This window comes from Vombatus ursinus, unplaced genomic scaffold (assembly GCF_900497805.2).
Source record: "Vombatus ursinus unplaced genomic scaffold, bare-nosed wombat genome assembly UNPS02014802.1, whole genome shotgun sequence".
Lineage (NCBI taxonomy): Eukaryota > Metazoa > Chordata > Mammalia > Diprotodontia > Vombatidae > Vombatus > Vombatus ursinus.
The window spans coordinates 24,466,774-24,494,410 of record NW_020954580.1 but is presented as its reverse complement, the minus strand read 5'-3'; the positions used below and the strand labels follow the sequence as shown (position 1 = coordinate 24,494,410).

Below are 27,637 nucleotides of genomic sequence, written 5' to 3'. Positions count from 1 at the left end.
GAGGTGAGTTGAAATACAGAACTGGGGAGAAGAGTTTCATTGTGGATGGCTTCATTTTTCAAGGGAAGTAGGGGGTGAGAACCTCTGCTGAGAAGGATAAGGTAGTAAGTGGCATAGGTAGCTTGAGAAAAGAGGAAATAGTTTGGAACAGAATAAGAGAGTCAATCAGGGAGGAGAAAAGTGTTGGAGTATAGTAAGGGCTTAGGTGAGACCAGATAACAGTTGTATTGGACCCAGTTACCCAAAATCTTGCTTATCCTATAAATGCCAAATGTAATTAACTAAACAGTTCTACGATCACTCAATGAATCAGTCCAAAGTTTTTGGCAACAGAAGCTATAGATGTTTAAAAAAACCATTAGTATCAATTAAGATAGGCATGGTGTTCAATCTACTAGAATGTGTCTTAAGAGGCTAGGAATTTGGCTTACCTGGGCATGGACCAAAGAATCATTAAAGAGAATGAACCAATTCACAGAGAATCTACCAGCATGTTGTAGAGACAATGCTCGATTACTACTCTCACAGATTAGCCTACGTTCTGGCTTCCTCAAGGAATCCTGTGATTAAAATGAAAATGCAAAACAAAATGCTTCAGGAAAATTTGAAAAAGATTTATAAGTAACCTATAAACATATTCCAAAAGACAAAGCAAAAAACAAAAAAAATAAAATGTGCTAATCAAATGTAAAATAACTGGTTAGATCTAAGAAGGATTTTAAGATTTTCATAAAATTAGAGATCAAAGAAAAAAAAAATTTACCAAACAAAAAATGTGTGAAATTAAATAGGCTGCCAAGAAAAAAGATATTGATAGAGACATAGAGCATCTTTTGTTAAGAGATTTAGGCATCCTGGAAAAGGTGTCATTGTAGCATCATCATCATAAACAGTAGGGGGTGGGGTGAAGAAAATTACAGCAGTAATTATAAAAACGCCTGCTGTTTGCAAGGTGTGACAGCAGGTGCTGTACCGTCATTTTCCCAGGGAAGGTCTTCCAGAAGCCCAGTGTGTATTCTGCTTCCTTCCTTTTCCTGCCGAGATGGAGAGCAAGAGTCTCATAACAAGAGCTGGAATCCTGCAGTTTCTGGTACTCTGGAGATGTCTAAAGGTCAATAATTAAGAAAAAATAAATAAGAATGTGAACCAAGTCATCCACAATCTAAGCCAATAGAGGCAATTTGAATACGGAATTTAATTTAGGGAGACAATTCATACTAAGAACTGTGGTTTCCCAAAGAGGTAGTGGAACTTGAAGGGGTTGGCTGTGTTTTAGGTAGCAATTGTCAGAAATAATAAATTCTATTATGCAGGTATTAGTATGAAGTAGGAATGATAACCTGAGGGGAAAAGGAGAAGGTGCTGACAGGTATTTGTCAGAAAGGAAAAAGGAAGAATCAGGAGACGCACTGTAAGTAAGGAGATATGGCTGAAGAACATGAGGAGAAGAGCCTTGAGATAAAAACAAAAAAGAGAAAGGTGGTTGTGGGGTGTGTGTGTGTGTGTGTGTGTGTGTGAGTGTGAGTGCGCACGCGCGTGTGGGTATCTCTATCTCATATCATATAGTTATCTAGGTTTCTGAAATTTGACCAAATAAACTTTTAGAGAAACTAGTTTGTGAATCTCACATTATCCAAGGTAGTAAAAACTAAATGTTTTGGTTTAAGCAAAGAGGGTAATTAAGACAATTTAGAGGAAATAACTTCAAATAGGTGATATTAAATGAAAAGTCAGAAGCTTGTAAACAGATTTTAAAAGACAGTTGTTTTCAGAAGCAAGCCAATTTAAGCTAAATGAAAGGACATACTATACAGGAAAGGGTTTCCATTAAATTGAATGTCAAAATTACAACTGTGAGGCTGTCCAGGATACTATTTCTTATTGAATGTCAGGAGTTTGGGCAGCTCAGCCATTATTAATTGATTAGAATTTCAAAGCTGAGTTAACAGGGGATGTAACTGGGCGCATCTCAGTATTATAGCACTGGATGACAATAGATTTTGAGGGGATAAAAAAGCAAAGGCTGTAAAGAAAGAGCAGTTACAGGGTCATTCTAGGGGAGCTAGATATTCTTGAAGTGGGGTACAGATCCCAAGTCCTTAGCAGATCCAAAGCCCTATGGTAACACTGAAGTCATGGCTTCTCCAGACTAGTACCAAACCACTTAGAACAAGTCTACCTCTGATGGTGGAACACTGTTGATTTTTTAATGATGAAAGCTGACCTAGTTGAGATTCCTCAGTACCTCTCCAGGTAAAGTGTTGAGGTGAAGTTTCAACATGCACCTAGGCTACACTGTGACTTGTAGCCTAGAGGCTTGCTGGAATGTGCCAAAATGACACCTGCCAGGCCTTATCAGAGTAGAATGGGGTAAAGGATAGTATACACTTTAATTAGGTATGAACTACAAATACATTTGCATAAAATGATGACAATTAGCACTAAGGTGGGAGACACTATGAAAAGAAATCTTCTGCAAAGTTACCAAGAATTATTTATGTCATTACTAGGCTACATTTAGTCATATAAAAATCAGTATCAACTTAGTCTAATTAGTGGCCTTGTGGAAGCAGAGTACAAATACAGAAAAGGAACTAAGCCTCCAAGTCCTCAGGCATGTCAAAGGAAAGAGAGCTTACCACTTCAAAACAAGTAGCAAGCTTTAGCAAAACCCGAGCATAATTATGGAGACGTCTGATTGGCAAAAAAAACAAAGTGTTCAGCACTTCCATCAATTGGACATTTTCATCATTCACCTCTGACAAATCTTGTAATAGCTCCTGGTTTTTATTTAAGAAGTCACTAAAGAGACACAGAGAGAGAAAAATCTATTTATTCAACAAATATTTGAATGCCTACCCAGCGCATATTGTTGGTACATGACTAATATCTCTTCTTTTTTTTCCACCATGAAATATATAATGTGACATACTGAGGCTGTGGAAGAAAGGCAAAAGCCACAACTGACTAACCCTTGGTACCATTAAAAGGGTTTTGTTCAAAGAAATTTAGTTGGTAGTAATGATTAAGAATGTTTTAAGTTCAGAACTTGTTTGTAGACTTCTGACACTGACAAACTGCAGGAAATTAATCTCTTAAGAAGCAATTAAATATCTCTAATTTTATTTAAATATTTTTTTTTGTTTGCTTTGTAAGCTGGCTGGATAAATTATACAAAACTAGATAGAATCAGAATAATGAATTTTGGTACTACTTGTGAAAATAAAAAATAATATATTATACTTTTTAGCAAAGTACTAACTAAAAGAAAATTGGAATATTCTAAGTAGATTTTTAAGAAACATTTTAGTTTGTAATCCATATATATGAACAGACTAGAAAAAAAATTCCAGAATTCATTCTTCTGATAAATCTTAGTCTGCCTCAGAAAGAAGCAGAGAAAATACAATTTACTCAAGAAATGTTTGTATTAAAATTTTTATTTTTTATGATTTTCTCTATGCCTTCTTTGATTATAAAATCTCTCCCTAGCTGTACCTCATTCTGTTTTCTTGCTTTTGTTTTATATTTAGATCAATTATCCATTTGGAACTTAAATATAATATATAATGCAAGATCTAAAGCTATTTTTTGCCTACTTGCTTTTCAGTTTTCCCAACAGTACTTGAAGTCCTTTCCTCAGTAATTTGTGTTCTTGGGTTTATCAAAGACAATTAATATGGATAGAACAAGAACATAAGGGAACAAATATATTTGAATCCAGTAGTTCTGATAAAATTCTGACACATGAGATATGTAGGTAACTGAAAAGCAAGAGGTAGGCACCAGAAGATAAATGGTGAAAGCACATGGGTTAACAGTCTTCAGAAGAAGATATGCAACCATCAACAACCACATGTAAAATGCTCCAAATACTGAGTACAAATTGAAGTAACTCATCTTTCACCTCACACTCAACAAGAACATGTTATCTGAAAAGAAAAGGACATTTGAAGGCCTAGGTACACAGAGGTTCAACTTAGATCATAGGCACCATAATAACATAAATCACATGCAATGTCAAAAAAAAATGCCCCAAACCCTTTAAGCATAAAGATTTATTCATTCTTGAAATGTTCTGTAACATTATATTTTCTTTGGGAGCAAAAGACACAATACAAAGTTAACCTTTAGCCAGAAGTTTAAGATTCAACATTCACTGACCCTAACAAGAGGAAAAAAAAAAGGCAATGTCCCAGTTGAGAAAAAAAATAAAAGATTATGAATCACTACATACAATTTTGGTTTACTTGTTCCCCTGAGTGACCAAGCAAGACAGATTTTCCTGAACACTAAAAATATAAAAGTAATTTCAAATAGAAGCATTTTTGGTTTTTAAAATAAATATTGGAAGAGATTTATTTACTTACATAGCTGGCTTGGCAAGAAGCTGGAATCCTCCCATAACCACAAAATTTGTAATAGATGTGCAATACCTTTAACATAAAAAAAAAATATACATATCATTGTTAAGATCAGAATTTTAACAGGTCAGAAGACAGTTATTTCTCTTGGTACTTCACCAATTAAAAGTTTTTAAAATGTTATGATGCTGACATTTGTGAGCAGTAGGGTATTTGTTAGTGGTAGGGTACGTAGGCCACTCATTTGCTACTACAGAGTAAAGGCAGGTCTGTTAACACTGAAAATTTAAACATATCTAAAAGTCATATACCTAAGAGCTGGAGTTAATATGATAATGTAGTCACAACTATATGTAAACATCACTAGAGTGGTGAATAGGCAGTAGGATTAAAATATGAGAAACTAACTTCTAAAATGAAGTTTTAATCTAAATATTCAGTGTTATATTTTAATTTTCTTCATTAAAATTTCTTTGGAAAGGGATAATGATAATGAGATTCAAAAAACCTATTTTGAACTCTTATGAGCAAGACTAATTTATATGAACCTAGGAATTTATACATATAGAACTTATAAATTATTTTTTATCCATACAATCTGCTGCTCAAATGCTGATATGTAAAATTAAAAAGCAAGGTGAGATACAAAATAATGATGATAACTAGCATTTTTATAGTGCTTTAAGGTTTGTGAAAGACTGTACAAGTATTATCTCATTTTATTCTCACAACAACCCTGGAAAGTAGGAGCTATTATTATTTCCACTTTACAGAGGAAGAAACTGGAGAAGACAGAGGCTTAATGTCTTGTCCAGGGTCACACAACTAGTAAATGTCTGAGACTGGATTTGAACTTAGGTCCTCCTGATTCCAGGTCTGGTCCTCTAGCTACTGTGCCACCTCACTGACTCTATAAAAATAATGAGGACTGTAAACAAAAACTCAGAATTAGTAGAAGAAAAAATAAAACAACTAGATGAAACATAGAATAAAGAAAAAAATTTAACTCTTCTAGTACAAGCAGAACTTCTTACAGAAAGGTTAAAAAAATAACATAATTAGGATAAATGTTCATATTGCTGAATGTGTCCAGAGAACATATTATAATCTTTTGAAATATTATAGGAGGGCTTCAGTGATTTTAAAACAGAATTTTCATGTCTATGATGGACTTAAAAAGAACATCAGCTAATGCATTTTCTATTTGGGGAGTTTCTCCTCAAGTAAAAACTGCTAATATCCCAATTTTAATTGTCAGTTTTGCTTAAAACAAACAAAAACTATGCAGAAGGCATTATCTATTGATTCTAAAAAAATTCTGAGGGACTATATAAAGCCCAAAATTCAGACTTTGAAAAGATATCTACTATCAATCTAGTAAAAACATAAATGTGTTTAATTCTCATGTAAGATGTTGATACAAATAAAGGAAAAGAAAAATTTCAAGTTAAAATTGCTAAATCCATTTGGAGGCATTTGGAAAACATGGAAAGTGTTAAAATGTATCTGCATTCTTAAACTTCACTTGATTAAAAAGAAAACAAAAACAAAAACAGAAGAAAGCACACACAAAGAAATGTTGCCTAAGATACCAGAACAGCTCCACATTTACAGTCAGTAGGTGGTTGTAAAATTGGTTTTCTTTCCAAATTTGAGTATAATTCACCCAATGGAACAGAATCACTCCTTTCAAAACCAGATCCATTTGCTCAGATTTATTATAATGTACACTGTATTTATATTTAGCATTCTTGATATCATTTATAATATCATGCTACAATATAAATTTTTTTTGGGGGGGGAGGGAATGCTTACATAAGAACCAAAGTATTCATTCTTTCTTAATCATCAAAAAAGTTTAGTCCTTATATCTCTCCCCTCTAAAGAAAACTAAATTTTAGTACTGCAAAACAATAGGTGGCTTAACATTAAAATACTGCTTTGCAATTTCTATTACCTTATGTCACTCTCCCTAATCTAGTCTCTTCTGATTAAGGAGCTGTTCTCCTTGGCAGAATAACCCTGCAGAGATTGAACATGACACGGGACTGGATACTTGCTCTGTATAACTATCCAAGAAGAGACTTGCATGCTTCAAGATGGCCAAACTCCTGGCTTCCTTACTCCCATGAAGGAAGCTGCTCAGTGAGGCTCCATGCTGACCAATCAGGTAACATAGCTTGCTGAATCTGCTTGCTACCTCTTGCAACAGCTGGACTGTGGTGGTAGTGCCCAAGTTTTCTGTAACAAAAAACAATACAATCTACAGGGCTATATATAGAGTGCTTACCAGAAAAAAGCAACTGAGGGTCAAATATTTTTCATAATATTATAAATGTGTTCTCAAAAAAGTTTGTCATTTAATGATAGCAAGAATAACATATTGGTAATTAGTACATGAATCATTTTTAACAAATGGTTATAAATCATTCAAATGATATATTCATAAGTTTAAATATGGATGGCCAAGTAATATTTATAAGTAAAAACAAGACAGAATGGGAAGTAAGAAGTAAATCAAACCTTTAGTAAATTTCGTATAAAAAATTATTTAAGGAGATTATAACACTGAGGATATGAAGCATTTCCACTTACCTAAACCCAGGAGGGGCCTGAGAATCTGGGATTTAATATCACTTAGTTTTGAGTAGAACCGTCTTTCTGTAGTAGCCAATTCATGCAGACTGGCAATATATCCCATAATATTTTTGTCCACCAAAGCTAGGCAGCTGTCCTTCCCTGCTGTCACACTGCTTATGTACCCAAGCTGAAGCAAAAGAGAAGAACAAGATTACAGGCGGAATATAATTTGCTGATGGTAACAATTATTCAAACTGCCTTTTGTTTCCTTTTTGTCCAGACCTGTGATTTTACTGGTATTAATAATTCCCTGTGAGGAAACTCTCTTTCCCTGCCTGCACTTAAAGTCTTAGAAAACTGCATGCATTGCTGGCCTAGGGTAATAGCCAGTGTGTGTCAGAAATCAGGTCTTCTGACCCTAGGCCAGTTCTCTCTATCCATTAAACCACACTATTGAGTCACATTAATCACAGGACCACCTCACAGATTGGACCCACAGACAACATAAAAATAAGAACAGTGAGATAATTTTGAGAGATATCTCAGGATCCTTTCCCTTGCATGGGAGTGAACTTGGAGGAAATATGTAAAGACACTCTTCTATGTATGGCAAAATATAAATGGACTAGAGCAATGGTTTACAAACTTTTGTTGTTGTTGTTCAGGGTAAAGTCTTCACCATGAAGAATCGCACCACACCTGAATGTTTAAGTTGATAACAATAATGGGGAAGCAGGAAGGGATTCCCGAACATAGTTTCCCTTCAATAAGAGTATTTCTTTCTTGAAAAGAAATAAAACTCTAACTCCTTTATACCTTAGATAGTACTACTGACTGCAGCAGTTACCCTGCCCTGATCACTAAGGAGAGGAGCAAAGAGAATTATGTCATATTCTAAAAAGGACTGGAGTTTGAATCCTTGCTCTCTACTCAGTCACTTCACCACTCTGGGCCTTATTTCCTCATTTGTAAAATGAGAAATTTGGACTTTATCTAGCTCTATCTACATCCCAGGATATTGTAGCCTATAAGCTTGGTTTTCATAGTGAGCCTAAAACTCAGCTATTAAGTTTTCTGGGGTATCTGTTAGGTTAAGCAGGTCAGCATCCTGATATAGGGGTCAGAAACCTCTTTAGTCACCAGTGCCATTATTACCAGTATTACACTGTGGTTACAGATGGTACAAGATGGATGGTAGAAGACAATTTACCTAGACTTCAGAAAAGTATCTAACAAAGTCTCTTAGGTGATCTTTGGGGACAAGGTGGAGAGATGTAGGAGAGAAAGTATAGTTAGGTGGATTTGGAACTGGCTGAATAACCGGAAATGCAAAGAGTAGTCATTTAAGACTCACTGTCAACTAGGAAAAGTCCCTAATGGAATATGATAGGAATCTGTCTCTGGTCCTGTTCAACATTGTCATCGATGATAAAGGCTTGGATAAAGGCACAGATACCATGCTCATCAAATCTGCAAATGACAAACCTGGGAGAAGACCCCAAAAGATCCTGCCAGATCAGAACCATGGGCTGCATCTAATAAGATTTAAATTTAATGGTAACAAGTGTACATTCCTAAACTTATGTTAAAAAAGACCCCAAAGATATGAGAGGTGTGTCCAGACAATAATTCCTATGCAAAAGTTCTAGAGGTCATACTCTTTGACTCAGCTATACCACTACTAGGTATATCTTCCCAAAGAGATCAAAGACAGAAAGGAAAGTTCTCCTATATAAAAAATATGCATAGGAGGTACTCAGTTAATAAACATTTATTAAGTGCCTACTATGTGCCAGGTTCTGTGCTAAGTGCTGCGGATACAAAGAAAGGCCAAAGATAGTACCTGCCCTCAAGGAGCTTGCAATCTAACGGGGAGACAACAAACAAATGTATACACAAGTTATATAGAGAGTAAATAAGAAATAACGAAGAGAGTGAAGGCACTAGAATTAAGAGGGGTTGAAAGGCTCCTTGCAGAAGACAGGCTATCCTTTGGAACCTGAAGGAAGCCAGGAGGCAGATATGAGGTGGGGGGGGGCATTTCAGGTATGGGGAATGGACAGAGAAAGTAGATGAAGTGTTTTGTTCATAGAAGAGCAAGGAGGCCAACATCACTGTATCAAAGAGTAGGTGGCAAGGAGTAAGATGTAAGTAGACTGGAAAGTTAGGAAGAGGCTAGGTTATGAAGGGCTTTGAATATCAAAAAGAGGATTTTGTGTTTGATCCGGAGGTGACAGGGAGCCAGTGAAGTTTATTGGGTGGGTGGGGAGTGGTAGTGGTGGTGGTGGTAGTAGCATGGTTGGACCTACGCTTCTGGAAAATCACTTTGGTGGCTCAAAAAAGATGGATTAGAGTGGGGAGAGACTTGAGGCAGGTTGACCTACCAGCTACTGCAGTAGTTTAGGCATGAGAAGAAAAGGGGGCTACTCAAGAGGTGCTGCAGAAATGAAATTGATAGATCTTGGTAACAGATTGGATATGGAGGGTGACCAATAATTAGAAGTCGAAGATAAAGCCCATGTTGGGAGCCTGAGAGACTGGAATGATGGTGCTGCTCTTGACAGTAATGGAGAAGTAAGAGTTGGGGGAGAGTCTTGGGGGAAAGACAAGAAGTTCAGTTTTGGATATGCTGAGTTTAAGATGTCTACTGGTCATCTAGTTTGCAATATCTGAAAGGCAGATGGAGATGTGAAACTGGAGGTCAGCAGAGTTTAGGGTAGGAAAGGTAGATTTTAGAATCACTAGTATAGAGATGGTAATTAAATCCATTGGAGCTGATGAGATCACCAAGTGATGTAGTATAGAGGGAAACAAGGAGACGGCCTAGGACAAAACTCTGAGGGCCACCTACAATTAAAGGGCATGAACTGGATGAAGATCCAGCAAAGGAGACAGAAAGAGCGGTCTAAAAGGGAAGAGGAGAACACGTGCATGCCCAGAGCTCATCGAGGGTTCAGCGCCCTGCACAGGCTTCCCAAGAGCTTCCAGAGCAGATTGTAGACACAATCCCTTGCCTAGTACAGCAACACAGTGTTCTCCTAGAGGGGCTGAGAATGCAGGCTCAGACTCTACAGCTCCAAAATAGGCCGACAGCACCGCCTTGCCCAGAGCAGAATGGTGGAAGAAGAACTAAACAAAAAAATACAGAGCTATTATGAGGCCAAGGATACCTAAGATACCAATTCAAAAGAAAATAACTTTAAAACAACTTCAAGCAAAGCCTCAAATAAAAATATAGTTTGCCCCAAAGACCAATTAGAATTCCTAAAAGAAATGATAGGGAAAAAAAGTTTAACATTATATTATAATGAAATTATAGATTACTATAATTTCTACATATATATTATATATATATAATATAATTACTATAATAAAGAAGGAAGAACTATAAAAGAAATGAATGCTATGGAGGAGACTTGGAAAGTGAATAGTATGGCACAAGATGTACAAGACCTCATCCACTTAACAGACAATCTGAAAATGAGAATGAATCAAATACACTCCATGAGATAACAAGAAATATTAAAGTCAAAAAATTGAAAAAAATAAAAGAAAATGTAAGGTATTTATCATATGCAAAACATAACTGGCTTGGAAAACAAATCAAGTAAAGCCAACTTAAGAATCATTCAACTACCTGGAAGCTTGACCAAAAAATGAGTTTGAACATCACAAGAAATCACGAAAGAAAACTACCCAGATATCTAAGAACCAGAGGGCAAAGTAAAAATACAAAGAACCCACCAGTCATCTCCTGAAGGAAACCCTAAGAAGAAAATTCCCAGGAATGTCATGGCCAAAATCCAGGGCTTTCAAAGAAAATATACTGCAAACAGCCAGAAAGAAAGAGTTCAAATACTGAGGAACCACAGTGAGGATCACGTAAAATTTAGCATTTACTACTATAAAGAAGTAAAGAACATGAAATATGATATTTCAAAAGGCAAAAGATAGAGGCTTCTGACCAAGAATAATTTACCAAGCAAAACTAAGTATAAACCTACAAGGGGGAAAAATGATCTATAATGAAAAAGAGAGCTTCCAAGTACTCCTGAGGAAATGATCAGAGCTTAGCAGAAACTAAGATGCAAACATGACAGTAAAGAGAAACATAAAAAGGTGAATACAAGTGAGTAATTGGAAAAGACTTTATAAGGATGAAGTATTTGTAATGGGGGAGGGAGGGGGAAGAGATGATACAAAGGCTCCCTAAGAACCAGTAGGGTACCATAGTGGGAGTCAAATAAGATGGTTGGCCTGGGAGTACTTTTGTCATGTTATGATGATCTTAAAAGAAAAAAAGGAAAGTGTGTTGGAGGGAGGAGCTTAAAGGAATTCAGGGGGATTTATTTTCTCACATAACTGTGGGGCATAAAAGTCTATCAATTAAATCTCACTTTGAACTCATGTAGAGTCAAGTGAGCAGAACCAGAATAACCTATGCTATAACAACACTGTGAAAACAGTTTTTAAAGACTTAAGAACAAAGCCATTATTCTAGAGGACCAATGAGAAGGTGAAAAAGAAAGAGGATAGATGCTTGTTAATTTCTTAAAAATTATTTAAAAACAGATATTTATCCATGTATATGCTGTCTCCTCTTGCTAGACTGTAAGCTCCTCAAGGGCAGGGGCTCTTTCATTTTTGTCTTTGTATTCTCATGGCTAGCACAATGACTGGCACACAGTAGATACTGAACAAATTGATTAGTATCTTTATTGCTCTAATTTAATTTTGAGGAGGAAATTGGTATTATGAGGGAAGAGGAATATGAAAAAAATAGGCTGAAGGAGTGTACTGCTTAGAGAAGAAATGGGGAAGCAAAGAAACGTGAAACGAAATAGAAACAGACAATAAGTAAAAGAATGAAGGGGAGGGGAGAATGGGAGCAGTGACAAAATAAGTCAGTATCAATGTTCCATCAAGTCTGTTAGCACTGCTGCTTAGATGATCCTCCTCTTGACCAAAAATAAAAACTTCATATATTCTAATTCTAGTAGAGCATATCCTTCTCTGATCACTCCAAGGACACAATGAAAGATTTCTTCTTGATCACTGAAACTAACCTAGCATGAGGTTATTCCTAAAATACCAAGGCTTGATCTCTGGCATGTAAGAAGTCAACTGGTGTAGTTAAAGGGGGTTGGGTTTATCAGACATGAAATTCAAACTTATTTCTCTTCTGGCTCCACTTATTCCACCTGTGTGACCATGAACAAGCCATTTAACTTTTGTAAACTTGTATTTTCCCATCCACAAAATGAGGACTATGACTGTAGCACTTACCTATCAGTTTGGTTTTAACAAATGAGATAATAAATGTAACATACTTTATGAACTATTAGATGCTATATAAATATAAACTTTTATTATTATTATTATGATTAGGGGAAGTTAGGTGGCACAGTAGATAGAGTGCCAGGCCTGGAATCAGGAAGACCTGAATTCAAATCCAGCCCCAGACACTTACTAGCTGTGTGACCCTGGACAAGTCACTTATTTGCCTCAGTTTCCTCATCTGTAAAACTATCTGGAGCAGGAAATGTCAAACTACTTTGCCAAGAAAACCCCAAAAAAGATCATGAAGAATTGGACATGACTGAAATGACTGAACAACAACAATTATTCCATTATTGCTATTCTAAGATGTACTTACCTTACTACAGGACACTAGCAGTGTGGCAGTCTTAGTACAAGAACTAAGATTATCACTTTCTACAGATTCTTGACGGCCACTGTAATACAATCCAGGCTGGAAATCATCTGTGTCCACTAAAAAAAGGGAATAATCCTGCCCAGCAGCTATACTCCAGATTCCATTTTCATTACATACCTACAATTAGAGAGGATTATTTTCAGTTTCAGATGAACATCATCTAGAACTTCTATATTAGATCAAATCAGGAAACCACCTCTATGGTATACTGCTTCCAGCAATAGTAAAAATACTCACTACTTTCAAAGAATGGAGATCTTTAATAATGCATTTAGCCAAACATAGGACAAAAAAAAAATCCTTTAAATTGGGTTTGGACTGCAAAAAGAAGGAATTTTTGTCACAATCTGAAGCACTAGAATTTGAGGAGTTTTAACATAGCTTCCCTATACTAGAAGACCCAGCCCTCTGCCTTTGTTATGCAGGAAAGCACTTGCTGAACTCTGCCGACCCCTTTGTGCCAGGGCACACTGGCTCACCCTTTTCTGACCACACTGGACAGGATGTATAAAACCAGATCAGGGAACACAGTGCCTTTGATCTAGAAGGAATGGTCCTAACTCCCTTATGCTGCTTTTTGTCTTCATATGCCCAGGGCTTAGTACATATAGTAAATTTTACATAAATGTTTGTTGATTATCTGAACTGACTCACTGGTGTTGAACTTCAGGAATAGCTCTTCTAGTCTGCCTGTGAACCATCATTTAGTCTGGCCTGGCTGTGCTGAATTACGGGATGAAGTTCTGCCTGTTGGTAAAATACTCTACACCTGACTCCTCTTGTATGAATATCCTGGACTTTGGACTCAGCTCCATCCTCTGCAATCATGGTACTTGAATAATCTTCCCTACAGTGGCTGACCACCTGGCTATGATTTCTTGCCAGCACAGGACCTTAATATCTGCCAGATCCCTTGGAGTCTGGCTTTTATCATTGTATTTTTAGTCCTGTCTTTTTCTGACTCAACCCAATTGTTACCACCTAACACCTAGCATGACTTCATTTCAATTTCTGGTTCCTGGAATCACCATGTGTTAATTTTACATGGAATGAAACAAAATGATGAAGGGCATTTTCTTATTTATAAAAGTTGATTCAATCTAATCCTCCTTCCCTCCTCCCAAAAAACCTTGTTCACAAACCAATTAGAATAACCTTAAGTTCCTTCCTATACCGGGTGCCCCCACACTGCCCTCCCTACCTCTCTCCCCTGACCAAAATCAATTCGAACATTTCAATGCTATGTTTAAGATATCAAAGATCAAGACAGTACACTTATAAGTATGGTAAAAAGGCTAATTATTTCTTTTTGTTTCAAGACTAGTCACACCCAAAGAATTTATTGTCTAATGGCTAGCTTCCTGGTCATGAGCCTGTTCAAACCTAGCTAAGGTGGTCCTCACAAAAATATATAGTGAAAAATGTGTTCCCTCTAATGGTTTCCCTATCACTGGAGATCTTTAAGTTTAGGCTAGATGGCTATTTGTAAGGTATGCTGTGACGGAGATTCACACTTCAAGTGGGAGTTGGACAAGAAAACCCCTCAAGGTCAGTTCTAATTATAAAATTCTATGGTTCTAACTCTAAAATGTCAAGTAAATGATTAGAAAAGAAATAACATTTTTAAAAAAAAGTTTGTTGGGGGGGGGACTACTGAATAGCTCTAATTTTCTACCTGCCCAAACAAATATGCCATAAGAAATACTTGCTAAATTCTGAATTGTGACAGATTACAATTATAAATTGAGATAAATAACAGATTAAATAGCTATTATAGAGTAAATACATTTAACAAGCATATTTAAGATCAATTAAATATTTTCCACTACATTATTTTTCTCTAATTGCTTCATGTAAATATTATCTCCTGAGTGAGAATACAAATCCCTTGAACACAAAAACTATGGCATAGACTTCAGGTTCAGGATAAAGCAGATCAAATATCTGTGAAAATGAATTATGGGAATGATGGCAAATTTATTTCTAATCTGTAGTGACACTTGAGTAATTTTTCAAAAATCAAGGCAACCCTTTTTTCCCCAACTTCTCTGTCCTTTAAGGATTCTCAAAGGAACTAGAGGCTGATTGCACCTTAGAATGGTGTCACATATCCACTAAAACCCTTCAGGTAACTAACTACAGTCAAAAAATCACTTCTCATCTTCAGAAAAAAGAAAAAGTCCCTAAGAAGATAAGTATATGTAGATGTAACGGCCTAATTTAAGGGGATTTTTAAAAGACATAAATTCCTAAGAAGTTTACAGTAAGTTGCAGGCTGTGGGCTTTTACTTTGATGCAGCAAAACTCAGAGAAATACACAGTGGTTGGCACATAGCAGGCTGTTAATAAATGTTCCTTGACTGACAAAAAAAAATTTAAGTTCTGAAGTTTAAAAAATTAAGTTTTTTATTTTCAGTTTAAGAAAAAAGATAAAGGAAATATGAAACAAAAAGATAGTAGCATAGGTTAAAGAAAGGCTGAAGATACAAATCACACTAAAAAAAAAAAAGCAACAGTAAATATGAAAAACTGACCAATTCTTTTATATGTATGGAAAAATGTGTAGATCACATTCATAGTACATGGTTTGGTGATCTATAATTATTAAATTAACAGATATTATCTACATACTATGGCTCAGGATTCTATAAATAAGTTGTTTTTGTAAAAAAAGCAGTCAAAAAATTCTCAAGATTGATTTGATAATTCTGGAGAACAATCCGTGACTATGCCCAAATGACTATCAAACTGTGTGCATCGTTTGATCCAGCAATACCACTACTAGGTCTGCATTCCAAAGAGATCAAAGAAAAATGGAAAAGGACTCATACACACAAAAACATTTATAGCAGCTTTTTTTGTGATTACAGAGGATTAGAATGTGAGAGGATACCAATCAACTGTGGAATGGCTGAACAAGTTGTGGTATATGATTGTAATGGAATACTATTGTGCTAAAAGAAATGACAACGGGGATAGTTTCAGAAAAACCTGAGAAGACGTACATGAACTGTTGCAACACGAAGTGAGCAGAAACAGAACACTGTACACAATAAAATCAATATTGTAATGATGATCAACTATGAAAGACTTAGCTACTCTTGATTAATATAATGATCCACAACAAATCCAAAGGACTCATGAGAAAAATGTTATCCTCCGCCAAAGAGAAAGAACTGATGAACTTTGAGTGCATACTAAAGCACATTTTATTTTTCTTGTTTTTTTTCTTCATGGAACATGACTAAGGTGGAAATATTTTGCATGACTTCATAAGTATAATGATTAGCATATTTCTTGCCTTCTCAATGAGTGGGAGGGAGATAATTTGGAACTAAAAATAAAAAAATTAAAAAGAAAAAAAATTGTCAAAGATATTAAACTACCTTTGCAAGACGAGGAACTGTAGTTGGAGAATCTGAATGACCAAGTTGGCCAAAAGTATTACTACCCCATGAGTAAACCTGTCAAAAAATCATAATAAAGTCAATAATTTGAAAAAAGGTTCAACACAACACATTTCATTTATGGCAATAATTAACATGTACAAATAAGGCTACTTAGGCAGATCATACTGATATTTCCATTCTCTAGAACAGGGATTCTCAACTTATTTTTTATCATGAACTCTTTTGGCAGTCTGATGAAGGATAGGGACCCCTGAGAAGAATAATTATTTTTAATAATTGAAGGAAATGCTAAATTTCAGTTATAGGTTAGTGAAAATAAAGATGTAATTTCTTTTCTCATATAAGATCATGGACCTTCTGAAATATACCATGGGAGTTCATGGGCATAGGTTATAAACCCCCTACTTTAGAATATGAAATAACAGCTCATATTAATATGGGACTTTAAAGTTTATATAGCACTATTCTGATGCAATCTTGTGAGGTAGTAGTGATTACAGTATGATTATTCACATTTTACAGGTGAAGAAACTGAGTATGAAAGGGACAAAATTTCACCTAGCATACACCAGAGCCATACTTTGAACCAAGGGCTTCTGACAAAGTCTGGGGCTCTTCCTACTATGTCGTACCCCTTTACAGAAATATTATAAATATATCAAGTTTTTAAAATTAGGCAAGCAAAACAATGTTTGCATCTCAACTTTCCAAAATGAAAAAGTGTAAAGAAATAAAAGAAAGTTTGCCATAAAAGCTAAAAGAATGGAATGCACTAATCTGGGAAGGTAGAGAAGGTTGAAGACTAACTTGAAAGTCTCTAATATAAACATTTTACTATAGGAATGACAAGAACCATTTCTATGTTCACTAAGGGTAAAAAAAGGGGAGATAATGGTAAAAGAAATTTAGGTTAAAGGTCTACAGGAATTATTTATTTAAAGTATATTAAACTTATTTGTAGCATACTAAAGAGGAAGATGGTCTGGTGAGCAATCTGAATAGTTTAAAGACTGAATTAAACAATTATTTTTCTAAGTTTGATCAGGTCTTGTTCTAAACACTGATTTAGGTATAGATGTGGATATCACTTTGAGGTTTAGGACTCTATAACAAAGACTTTAGAAAATTCTTTTTAATTTCTTAATTAAGGGTTCCTTCCTTGCCTACTTTTCTAAACAAAAAACCTCAAATGACTAACATGAGCTCATAAATATTCCCAAACAACTGTGGGCATATACTTTTTCTACTTCTTTCTGGAGAACATATGGACAGCCTCCTGCATAGCCAACCTTTCTAGAAAATAAAGGAAACATGCCAAAGCCCTAGAGATTTTCTATGTCAATGGCTCAAATCTAATCCTTCAAATGAAATTAGCATGTAATAATTCTTCTCATACCTGGGATTTAGCAGTGAGAGCAAGGGAATGATGACCACCAGCTGCCAGCTGAATTACTTCTTTACCATCTAGACATTTTACACATAATGGCTGAAGTCTGGAAAACCACAAAAAACACAATTTTAAGAGTTACACTAAGGAAGAACCAAATGAAAAGCAGAGTCCTAGCCTATCTCAAATACCAGAATAACTGTTCAAGGAAACAGACTATTTGAAAAAAAAAAATACTGAAGGGTCAAACAGCTAAAGTACTAAATATTTTCTCAAATCCACAAAGTAATATCTTAGGATTTTCAGTGAAATTATTAACTTTGTATTTGGTTAGTCAGAAGGTAACTAATGCCTATAATTCAAAACAAGACATGATTCAAACTAAATACACGCTCCTAATTATAAAAAGGAGCTGCAAATTGGGGAGGAGAAGAGGGTTGGGCATGTAAAAAGTTTCCCTATAGTTTCTCTTATTCTTTAGGGCTTACAGACAAGATCTAGTCATTTCAGATTTTGATCCCATTTGCCTACCCATAAACTTCATAAAACGTCCAATCTATTTTCTATTTTAATATGAGTTTAGATACTTATCTTTAATCAAACAAAATGGCAAATAAAATCAATGGAGCTAATATTCAAAGGGAAACTGACAATTGGGGAAAAAAAACTTTGTAGGAAATATTTGATGAGTACCAACATAACACAAATATGAAGATTACCATAAAATACAGAAAGTAATACAAATATGGAATTAACACAAAAAAGGAAAGTTAGATTAAAGGTACAGAATGTTGCATAGGTTGTCAAACATAGCAGATGCTAAATTTTTTTCTTTGCTAATATCTGATAGAAAGAAAAGCTTGCTGGATAGAGCAATGGTTCCCATTAGTAGATTACAAACTCCTTGAAGGTTCGTGATGATGGGCCAAATTTACTGCCTTAAACAGTAAATAATTGCTCAGTTACAAATATATTTGTATATATACAGCCCTCTCCCCAAGGGGTTCACAACATATTTTTTGGTTGCTGTTGAAAAAGGTTCATGGGACAAAAGACATTGGGATCTACTGGGATAGACCATAGAGCAGAGGAAGGATATATTCAGAATGAATATGATATGAAAACAAAAATCACCAATAAAATTTCTTTTAATAGGCAAATTTCCCTATTGAAATAAATTTTGTAATTAATATCTTTAGTTATATCATCAACAAACAACTTTGCAAATAACTATTGGCTTTTTGAGGGCAGAAATTTCAACTGCTCAAGATTACCAAAAGATACAGCATCTTCAGCTCAGTACTTCTATGTACCAACATAAATGAGCATCAAGATTTAAAAAAAAAAAAAAAGAAAGGAAGCGAAAACTACACAAGGACACGAAATCCTTTTTTGTTAGAAACATATTTAAGAGCATGGGGAGATCTTTTATCACGCTGATGAAACTTTTTTAAGTTGGAAAAAGTTCAATTTCATTTAGCTCAATGGACAAATACTTAGAGGTTAATCCACTTACATGATAGCTGTGAAAATGCTGAATGGCTTTCAAAGCCATTAGCAGCAATATCTTGGAAGACTGAGTTACCACTCCATGAAAAGACTGTATCTAGCTTCATATCTTTCTGTACCAATTTTTTTGTTATTTCTGTCTATTTTCCCCTTTTCTCTTTGTCTACCATTCTCTTTGTCTTCTTCAGTTGGCCACAATATAGGACTGAAGTACATTTTTTATTTGTTGTTTCACTGAATTGTTAAAATGCTCTCCTTTATCACCTCCAACCCCTCCTTCCCCCCCTCCCCCCCAAAAAAATCACTGGCTTGCTTTAAAACTCAGCTCAAGAACCATTTTCTCCAGGAAGCCATTCCTGGTCCCCACAGATGCTGTTAGTGCCTCCCCCTCTATAGTTACCTTCCATCTATTCTATCCTTTATATACTGATTTATATATATTTTTTCCTCAAATCAGAATGTAATCTGAGGGTAGGAACTGTTTTTGTTTTTTTTTTTTTTGCTTTTTATTTTTATCCCCATACCTTAGCACAATGTCTGGCACACAATAAGCACTTAATAAACACTCACTAGTTGATAAATCTTGCTCTTAAATTTTAAATTAGTTGGATTGAATATTTTTACTACTCCCTCTCAACCCCATACCTTCTACTCTGTTTGTTTTAGTTGGTTTAAAAATATGTCAGTATCCCTGCAAAAAAAAGAGAATTCTACAGAAATGTCCTCAAGTTTAATAAGTTCTGGAAAATTAAATTAAAACATATTTTTAAAAACACATAGTGATACACAGTACAAAGACGGAGGAGGGGTTATTTAATTTAATTAATTTCAGTGGGTAGGAAGGTACATTCAAACCATTACTAAAATACAAATTCCGTGAGGGTAAGGAATTTATCTTTGTATCTCCCTCAGTGCCTGGCACAGTGACAAACACCTAGATGGAATAAATGTTTATTGAACTGAATTAATATGTTTATTGAACCCAATGTTTGTTGTTAAATCTTAACCTTACCTAGGCAAAACATCACCATGTCCTAGCTGTCCTTCTTTTCCTTTCCCCCAAGTCCACACTTCAGTTCTTAAAGAAGGGAGCAGTGCATCTGCTTCTCCGCTATATGTAGGTGTCAATACCACTGTTCGTGTTTTTGCCCTGGCAGCTTTTCTCAGGAGCCTGGGAGAAACTAAGAACATAAAATTGGAAGATACAGCATTGCAACAAACCATTTTCCAAGAAGCATATTAGGCATTTCATGTTTTTGTTTTATTTAAAAAACTAAAAATTTCAAGCTTTTTTAGACCAGGAATCAAATGCAAATATTTGCCTGGATGTCATGAAAAATTAAAGAATTTCTGGAGAAAAGAAAAATGGGAAGTACAGCAAAGATTTTACATTTGCTTTTTAAAAAAAGATACACCTAGGCAAAATATTCAGATGATAACTTAAACCATCTTACATGAAAGAAATTCTATGCTCTTTTTATGGTGTCCAAAGAGAACAAAGTACAACTGACTTGGTGGGTGGCCGGGGAGGGGATCATCAGGAACACAGGACGACAAAAAAAAAGCCACTATATATATTGATTTAGGACACTCAATAGATACTTATTTGGTCATATGAGGTCAGCCATAGAGTACAACAAATTAAAAATCATTTCAGTGGCTTTTACCATCCACCCTCTAGTTATAAAGCTAGTCAAGTAGACCTACTCAATATTTTCTCAAACAAATATGATTTTCGGTTAAAAAAATTTTTTGAGAAGATTGGAAAGGTACATTTGAAATTCTTTTGAGATTGTCAATGTCAAATCTAGCCTCATTATACTTCAAAATGGCCTTCTAGTGGTCTAATGGTCCATTACTAACAAACTGTTTCATACAGAACTACATTTTAAAAGATGAAGTATGTGTTAAAATATAGCATTTTAAGGTTATATTCACTAAGTTACTCTTCAAGAGCTTCAGTACAGATGTCAAAAGTTCTATATAACTTTATATGGTAGGAGTTTACTCATTTCATTCACCAAGGACACAGAATGATGTAAAGATGTAAAAATCTAGAGTCTAGTTTTCTGTACTTTCTGCTTCCCACCGTGGGTACCTGTCTCACTCAATAATAGATTTAGGATACCAGGAGCAGCAAGTGAGGATAGTAGTGGCAAATATAGCTGACACCACAAGGTGGGGGTTAGGATCACTGACAGCCAGCAGAACCTATAAACAGAGCGGAAGTGGGGAGGAGAACTGGCACAGACAACACAGGACAGAGAAGAGTTGCTGAGAAACGGGGAACGAGGACAGTCAACAAAGAAGAGCACACAATCCAAGAAACGTCGTTTCTGGACCTTGACTAAAATAGTCTAGATGACCCAGAGATTCCCAACTAGAAAAGGATATGAATTATACTTACATGTAGATTACTATATACTAGAAATACAGTGGATAGTCATTACTCTAAAAGAATGAACTGGTGACATCATTTCCTCTGCTCAGATTTTCTGTTATTAAAGCTTGAAGAGAAAGGATACTTCAGGCTTCTGGGCAACTATCTATACATAAAGTACAGTAACATTTTACTTATTCTAAGGTCACTTTAAATAGCAGCCTCAAATACCTGAAATCCATTTAAGAAGCAGGAAATAAGTAAAATGGCACATGTTTGTGATGGAGGAAAAAAAAAATCGGTGCCTCAAAGACTTAGTGAGGACCTGAGGGACCTTTCCAGGAAGAAAGTACATGAGTTTTAGCATATGGTCTATTTGCTCTTATTTTACACACCATTCAAACAATCTCGCTATCTGGTTTCCTAGCCAACAACTGATTAGAAGAATCACAGAGGAAAGGTAAGAATAAATTAATATTGGAGAGGCAAGGGCTACCTATCACAAAACCAAAAACTTTATACAAACCAAATGTCCTGGAGGGAGCCATCACTATTTTACAGAACAATGAAAATAATGGTATTCATAATGACCTTGGACTATGAGAAAGAGTTGCTCTGTTTAAAGCAGCAGGGAGGGGTCGCTAGGTGGCACAGTAGATAGAGTACCGGCCCTGGAGTCAAGAGGACCCGAGTTCAAATTTGGCCTCAGACACATAACACTTACTAGCTATGTGACCCTGGGCAATTACCTCATTAAAAAAATAAATAAATAAAGCAGCAGGAAACCAGATAATATATTTTAGAAGATTTCTATCCCAAATGATTCAAATTAAACAATTTTTAGTGTCTAAAAAGGTAGAGCTTTATTTAGCTGGAAAATTCATTTATGTGTAACATCTCATTCCTCAATAAAAAGTAAAGTCTTGTTGGATGTAGTTGGCAAGTGTAGACACACCAAGGCTTTCCAAAATTCATCTCTTAGAAACTGACTGCTGCCTTACCTTGTGATAACAATCCAGGAAGAGAAAGCCTTCTGCTGACTCCCTCAGACCCCTCTTCTCTAACGTCCACAAGACTTGAACTCTTCTTTCCTTGCATTGATTCCAGTTTTACCTGGTCTTCCCGGCCATCCTTGGGGCCTTCTGGGCCCGCGGAAACATGGCCGGACTGAAGCCCACCTTCACAAGGAGCTACACTGTAAAAGTTCATTACTTTCTTAAGAGACAGTGCTCCAGCTTCACATGTAGCAGCGACTCTCACGCCAACCGCTGAGGCACAGGAAACCACGAAGCTGTTTAGAGCAGAGGTACTTGTGGTTGGTGGGCTCAGGAGAATGGGATTTGGTTCTTCGATAAGAGGCTGAAAACACAGGGAAAAAACAGACAAAAAGATGAGCCCTTTCACAAAAACATAAAGGGGAGTGACCTTTCATATTAACAAGTGTATACTTCTTGATGGATTCAAAATAAAAGGAGGTCTCTCTCTGTCTACTCTCTTAATGGTACCCTTCATCAGAAATTTAAGATTTGGTGGAAACCTGTACCATTTGAAAATGTGTTTACTGGGGGCAGCTAGGTGGAGCAATGGATAGAGCACCGGTCCTGGATTCAGGAGGACCTGAGTTCAAATCCAACCTCAGACACGTAACACTTACTAGCTGTGTGTGGCCCTGGGCAAGTCACTTAACCCCATTGCCTAATCAAATTAAAAAAAAATAAAAGAAAATGTGTTTACTGATAGGTATTCTCTTTTGGGGGAGGGAGGATCCTTATGTTTTTTAAAATTCCCTCTTAGTAGCAAACAAGTAGTAAGAAGAAAACCACACTGCTACCTCAACTGGTCACTGAAGGACAAGAAGAGTATTTTTTAAAAAGAAAACTAATAATAAGAATAAGTATTATGGCAGTCTTTTTTGGGGGGGAGGGGGGGAGGAACTGAATGTTCCCTATCTTGCCTATGCTAGGTGTGCAGCAGCCACTCACAGGCTTCATCCACTGCTGACTGGCACAGAAGCTTTGACCTCCTGTTTGATGACCTGGGTCAATCTGCCCCTCTTTAAAAGCAGCTTAAAGGCCCACACAACTCCTGGTGGCTCACCATATTGGTGCCATTCTAACGTGGACACCTGATCTACGTTAGCCCTACTGCAGTTCACAACTCCTAAACGCAAGTGATCTATCAGCTGTAGTCTACATCAGCAGCAAGGATCATGGGCATGTGCCACCATGCTTGACTTAAGGCAGCAGAAGGAAAACCTACATGCTCTTCCAATTTCTTCAGAGAGATAAGGAAATGGAAAAATTTTATGAAGGTTGTTTTAGAGATGTGTCTGAAAATTTTTATTTTAAGGAAAAGAATATTTTTAAAGGTTTAATAAGCAGAAATTAAAACATGACATACATAATCTAGAAAAAAGAGGTTAACCCTATTTGACCTCTCAGCTTTTGGTGAAACAACAGAATGACTTAAAACTTAAGGATATGTGGCAATACATATATTATTTATCAGGAGCTGGGTGAGTAAGCTGAATAAAAACAAATCATTACCTTTGCTCCCGTTCCTTAAATGTGATAGGTTAATAATTAAACATTTAGAAACCAACATCAGTCCATTCATAAGATCATTTGAAATTTTCTCCTATAACTTGCCAAATACATTTGTTTACTGAAAAGGAAAGTCATGGGACCATTAACTGAACTCAAATAAGGCTTCTGGTTTTATCAGCAGGGATAACATGTGAAAAAGCCTACTTCCTATTTTCCAAAAGATCCTGAAAAGCATGGACTCCATAATTTTCTTTGCCTTTTTCTTTAAAAAAAAAAAAAAAAAAGGTACTTCATTATTACGTGGAAATTAATTTTAAGGTTCCTGAAAGAGAAATTTCACTGAAGATAAATATGGTTGTCTCATTTTACTGAGTAGAGCAAAAAAAAAGAAATTTGTAACTTAGATCAGCAAAGTCACTTATTGTAAATATCTAAGTAGGAAACCTGAGGAAAAAATGGAGGTGTCTGCTTCCTATATTTTTATGACACTATGCTTCACACACAAAAAAAAAAGAAAAAAAAAAAAAGACTAACTGGTCTTTAATAAAATGAATTACCACAAAAGTTGATCATGGATTCTGAAGTATTCTATACCTATACAATTTGAAGAGCCTCTAGACAAATTACTTCTTTGGTGAAAATTAGGCAACTCTTCAGACTAAAGTTCATAAATGCTTTTATGATGGAAATGTAAAGTCACATTGAGGAAGTAGCTATGGGGGGGGGGGGGGGGGGGGGGATGGGGAAGTAAATATCGTTATAAAATCTTACTTTAACCTCAAACAATCTGGCAAAGTGGCCCCTTCTCTTTAATCTGAGTAAAAATCAACAGCAACTTTGGTGAAGAACACAATTTTAGCTGTTTCAAAAGCAAAAATAATCAAGTTTAATAGTGAGGAGGAGGATCACTTCATAAGATGTTAAATATATATAACCTCAGTTTTCTGAGGCAGGAATCAAGAAAGGAATTACTTTCCTGAATAATATAAATTCCTAGTGAACTATTTATATATAATTTTAAGTTGTGAATTCAAAAATTTATATGACTTCATAACAAACATTGGAAATCAGATTTAGGCCTGGAAGGGACCTCAAAGGACCACCCTGACATTTTTTCAGGGGAGAAAACTGAGACCTAGTGAGGTAAAGTGACTTGCCAAATACATTTATTTACTGAAAAACAAAGTCACTAGGACCACTAACTAACCTAAAACAAGGCTTTTGGTACTAGCATACCAGGTAGTGTCAGAATCAGGGTCTGAACTCAGGTTGTCTCTACATTATAACCAAAGCTATAATCAAAGGAAGCTATTTTACATGAATAATAAAACCAAAGGAAAACAAAATTTAATTGTTGCAAAGTTGCCATAAAAAATAAACTGTGAACAATTATATTTTAATTATGAACTGCCTATACATCGGGATTTTGAAAATTATCATTCTGGAGAAAAGTCAAATAAGACATTTTCACAGTTGCAAAATTCAAGAACTTCCTAAGTACATTCCTGCTAAACTTTATCATTTCAATCTCATTTTTTAGAGAGGCAACATAGCATACTGCAGAGAGCACTGGTTTTAGAATAAGGAGATGTATGCTAAATCCTGTCACTCAAATCCAGGGAAAATTGTAACATTTATGATCCTCGATGTTCTCATCTGGAAAGTGGGGTAAATATTATGTGCACTATATTTACCTCAGAGAGTTGTTGTGAAGAAAATGTTGTGAAGCACCAAGAATGCAGGATTTTATGTTAAATTTTTAAAGTGCATTTTTTCCAAAGAACTTATCTGAACTTCAAAATTCTTATCTAGCATCTAAAAGGCTCAACAGGCAGATTGTACATTAATGACTATTTCTGAGAAAATTCTAAGTTATTTTCTTACTAGAATATTAGATAAACAGGAACAAAGGAGGAGAGGATAAAAAGTCTACAGTTTCCAAAATCTGAAAGAGTAGAGAATTTCATACACAGTTCTATCTAAAAGGCTAAAAGTTTATAAGTCAGGGTTTGAGTATTTTTGTTTTCTTATCATGCTATTGTTAAAAAAACAAAAAGGCTAGGACATTCATTACTTCTACTAAAGTAAAAGAGAACGTATAATTAACTTTCTACATGTTTCAGTTCATGTTAGATGGAAGGGACAAAATTATGTCACCAGAACCCAATGCTTCTCTTCCATTTTCAAAATGAGGAAGATAATATGGAAAAGTATTCCAAAAGAAAGCCTCACAAAGACTGAAATGGTCCCAAGATGTTTTCTGGAGACTGACCTACAACAAAAAAAAAAGAATACTACTCCTTGTACAGGTACTACTCCTATGTGTACAGGTAGTCAAGTTGGGTAATATTAGCAGTAGTAGAGAAAATCTAGTATCTTGAACATAAAAACAACATAGGAAGAAAATGGGAAATTATTAGCTCGAACAACTCTAAGCACTGCTTTGCACACAATAGGCACTTAATAAAGGACTGTTGAATGAAATCCAATATATCTGTAAAAGTATACATTAAGATGCCTAGAACCAAATATAACAATTGAATTCAAATTAATCTATATTCCTTTTCTCACTTAGTAGGTTTGGCTATTGAGATTGAAAAACAATGTGGTGGCCTCTTATTTTTTGAGACTGAATTTTAATCTGAAGTAGTCAAATCTAAATTAACAGTTAAAATGCTGAGAATTACATAGTTCAACAATAATGGCCGATTTTTACCACAAAACCTCCAGGTACCTGTGCTACCTCTACATCGACACTTGTCTCAGGATGTCCTTGTAATGGATCATCTGACAACTTCTGCAAACATTCTTTCTCTACATGGTTGTCCGGGAATAATGGCACATTTCCCAAAATGGAAATGCCTGTGGTTCCAGTGATCTCTTGTTCAGGGTGGGTGGTCTCAACATTCACTGGCTGTATATTTTCAACATCCACTTCAGAAGCAACAGACAAACCATTTTCTCTAAGAGTCTTCTTCTCCTCTCCCTGGCTTTCAGATAAATGTTTGCTTTCCAGGCTCTCCCCTGTGGAAGGAGTGATAGTATCATGACTTTCAGCCTGAGCATCTGATAGTGCCACACCTAATGGACAACAATGACTATCAGAAATGATCACATGGTCTTCTTTGTCAGTCATAGTAATCAGGAGCTGGCTGCAGTGGTTGCATCTTTCTGGGACTGGCTTTACATCCTGTGACGGGAGGCACTGCACAAGTGCTAAGCTGTGGGAATTGCCACAAGCCACTTGTAGCACTACTCGTCCAGCGAGATGCTCGACTTTTTGTGGTTTTGTCACTGGGAAAGTAGTAGTGATAAGACCCAACTGACATCCTGTACCCCATGCCCATATTTCTCTGCTTATTGAGAGTGCCAAGGTGTGTTCTTCTCCACATGCCAATTGCAAAATCCTGACTGATAACAATGGGCTTGTCTCAGAGTCAGAAATACTGATGGGTGTTGGTTCTGGTACATAGTGCTGGTTAGCAACAGCACACTGGCCGGCAGAATTCTGCCCCCACATGTACACCATGCCATTCTCTGTTACTGCTCCACTGTGAAAACTCCCTGTTGCTACAGTAATAACATGCTGTCCAACCAAAGCATTTTCTAGAAGAGGACTCCTTGGACAGATCTCTCCTGGTTCTGTTCTCCAGGGAAGGTTTCCAAAGCTGTAGACTTCACCACCTGAAACAAAACATTAGAGGATAATGAAATTAACTAATATTGTAATATATAAGCAAACTCT

General features: G+C 35.8%; 1 protein-coding gene across 7 annotated transcripts in view; it reads right to left on the bottom strand.

The window, feature by feature from the left end:
• The window catches only part of ALS2 (alsin Rho guanine nucleotide exchange factor ALS2), an 81,196-nt gene that overhangs the window by 27,928 nt on the left and 25,631 nt on the right, over positions 1-27,637 (bottom strand). For 5 of the 7 annotated variants that reach the window (XM_027873517.1, XM_027873520.1, XM_027873519.1 and 2 more), the window contains 12 exons: positions 26,609-27,576; positions 22,348-22,705; positions 19,979-20,147; positions 17,467-17,563; positions 16,047-16,124; positions 12,601-12,777; positions 6,960-7,131; positions 6,425-6,605; positions 4,371-4,436; positions 2,640-2,802; positions 974-1,105; positions 432-560 (listed from right to left, as the gene is read on the bottom strand). In XM_027873517.1, the coding sequence (XP_027729318.1) occupies positions 432-560; positions 974-1,105; positions 2,640-2,802; positions 4,371-4,436; positions 6,425-6,605; positions 6,960-7,131; positions 12,601-12,777; positions 16,047-16,124; positions 17,467-17,563; positions 19,979-20,147; positions 22,348-22,705; positions 26,609-27,576 (2,690 nt within the window). The remainder of the gene's footprint in view (positions 1-431; positions 561-973; positions 1,106-2,639; positions 2,803-4,370; positions 4,437-6,424; positions 6,606-6,959; positions 7,132-12,600; positions 12,778-16,046; positions 16,125-17,466; positions 17,564-19,978; positions 20,148-22,347; positions 22,706-26,608; positions 27,577-27,637) is intronic. The other 2 variants (XM_027873521.1, XM_027873522.1) reach the window with 2 other exon arrangements.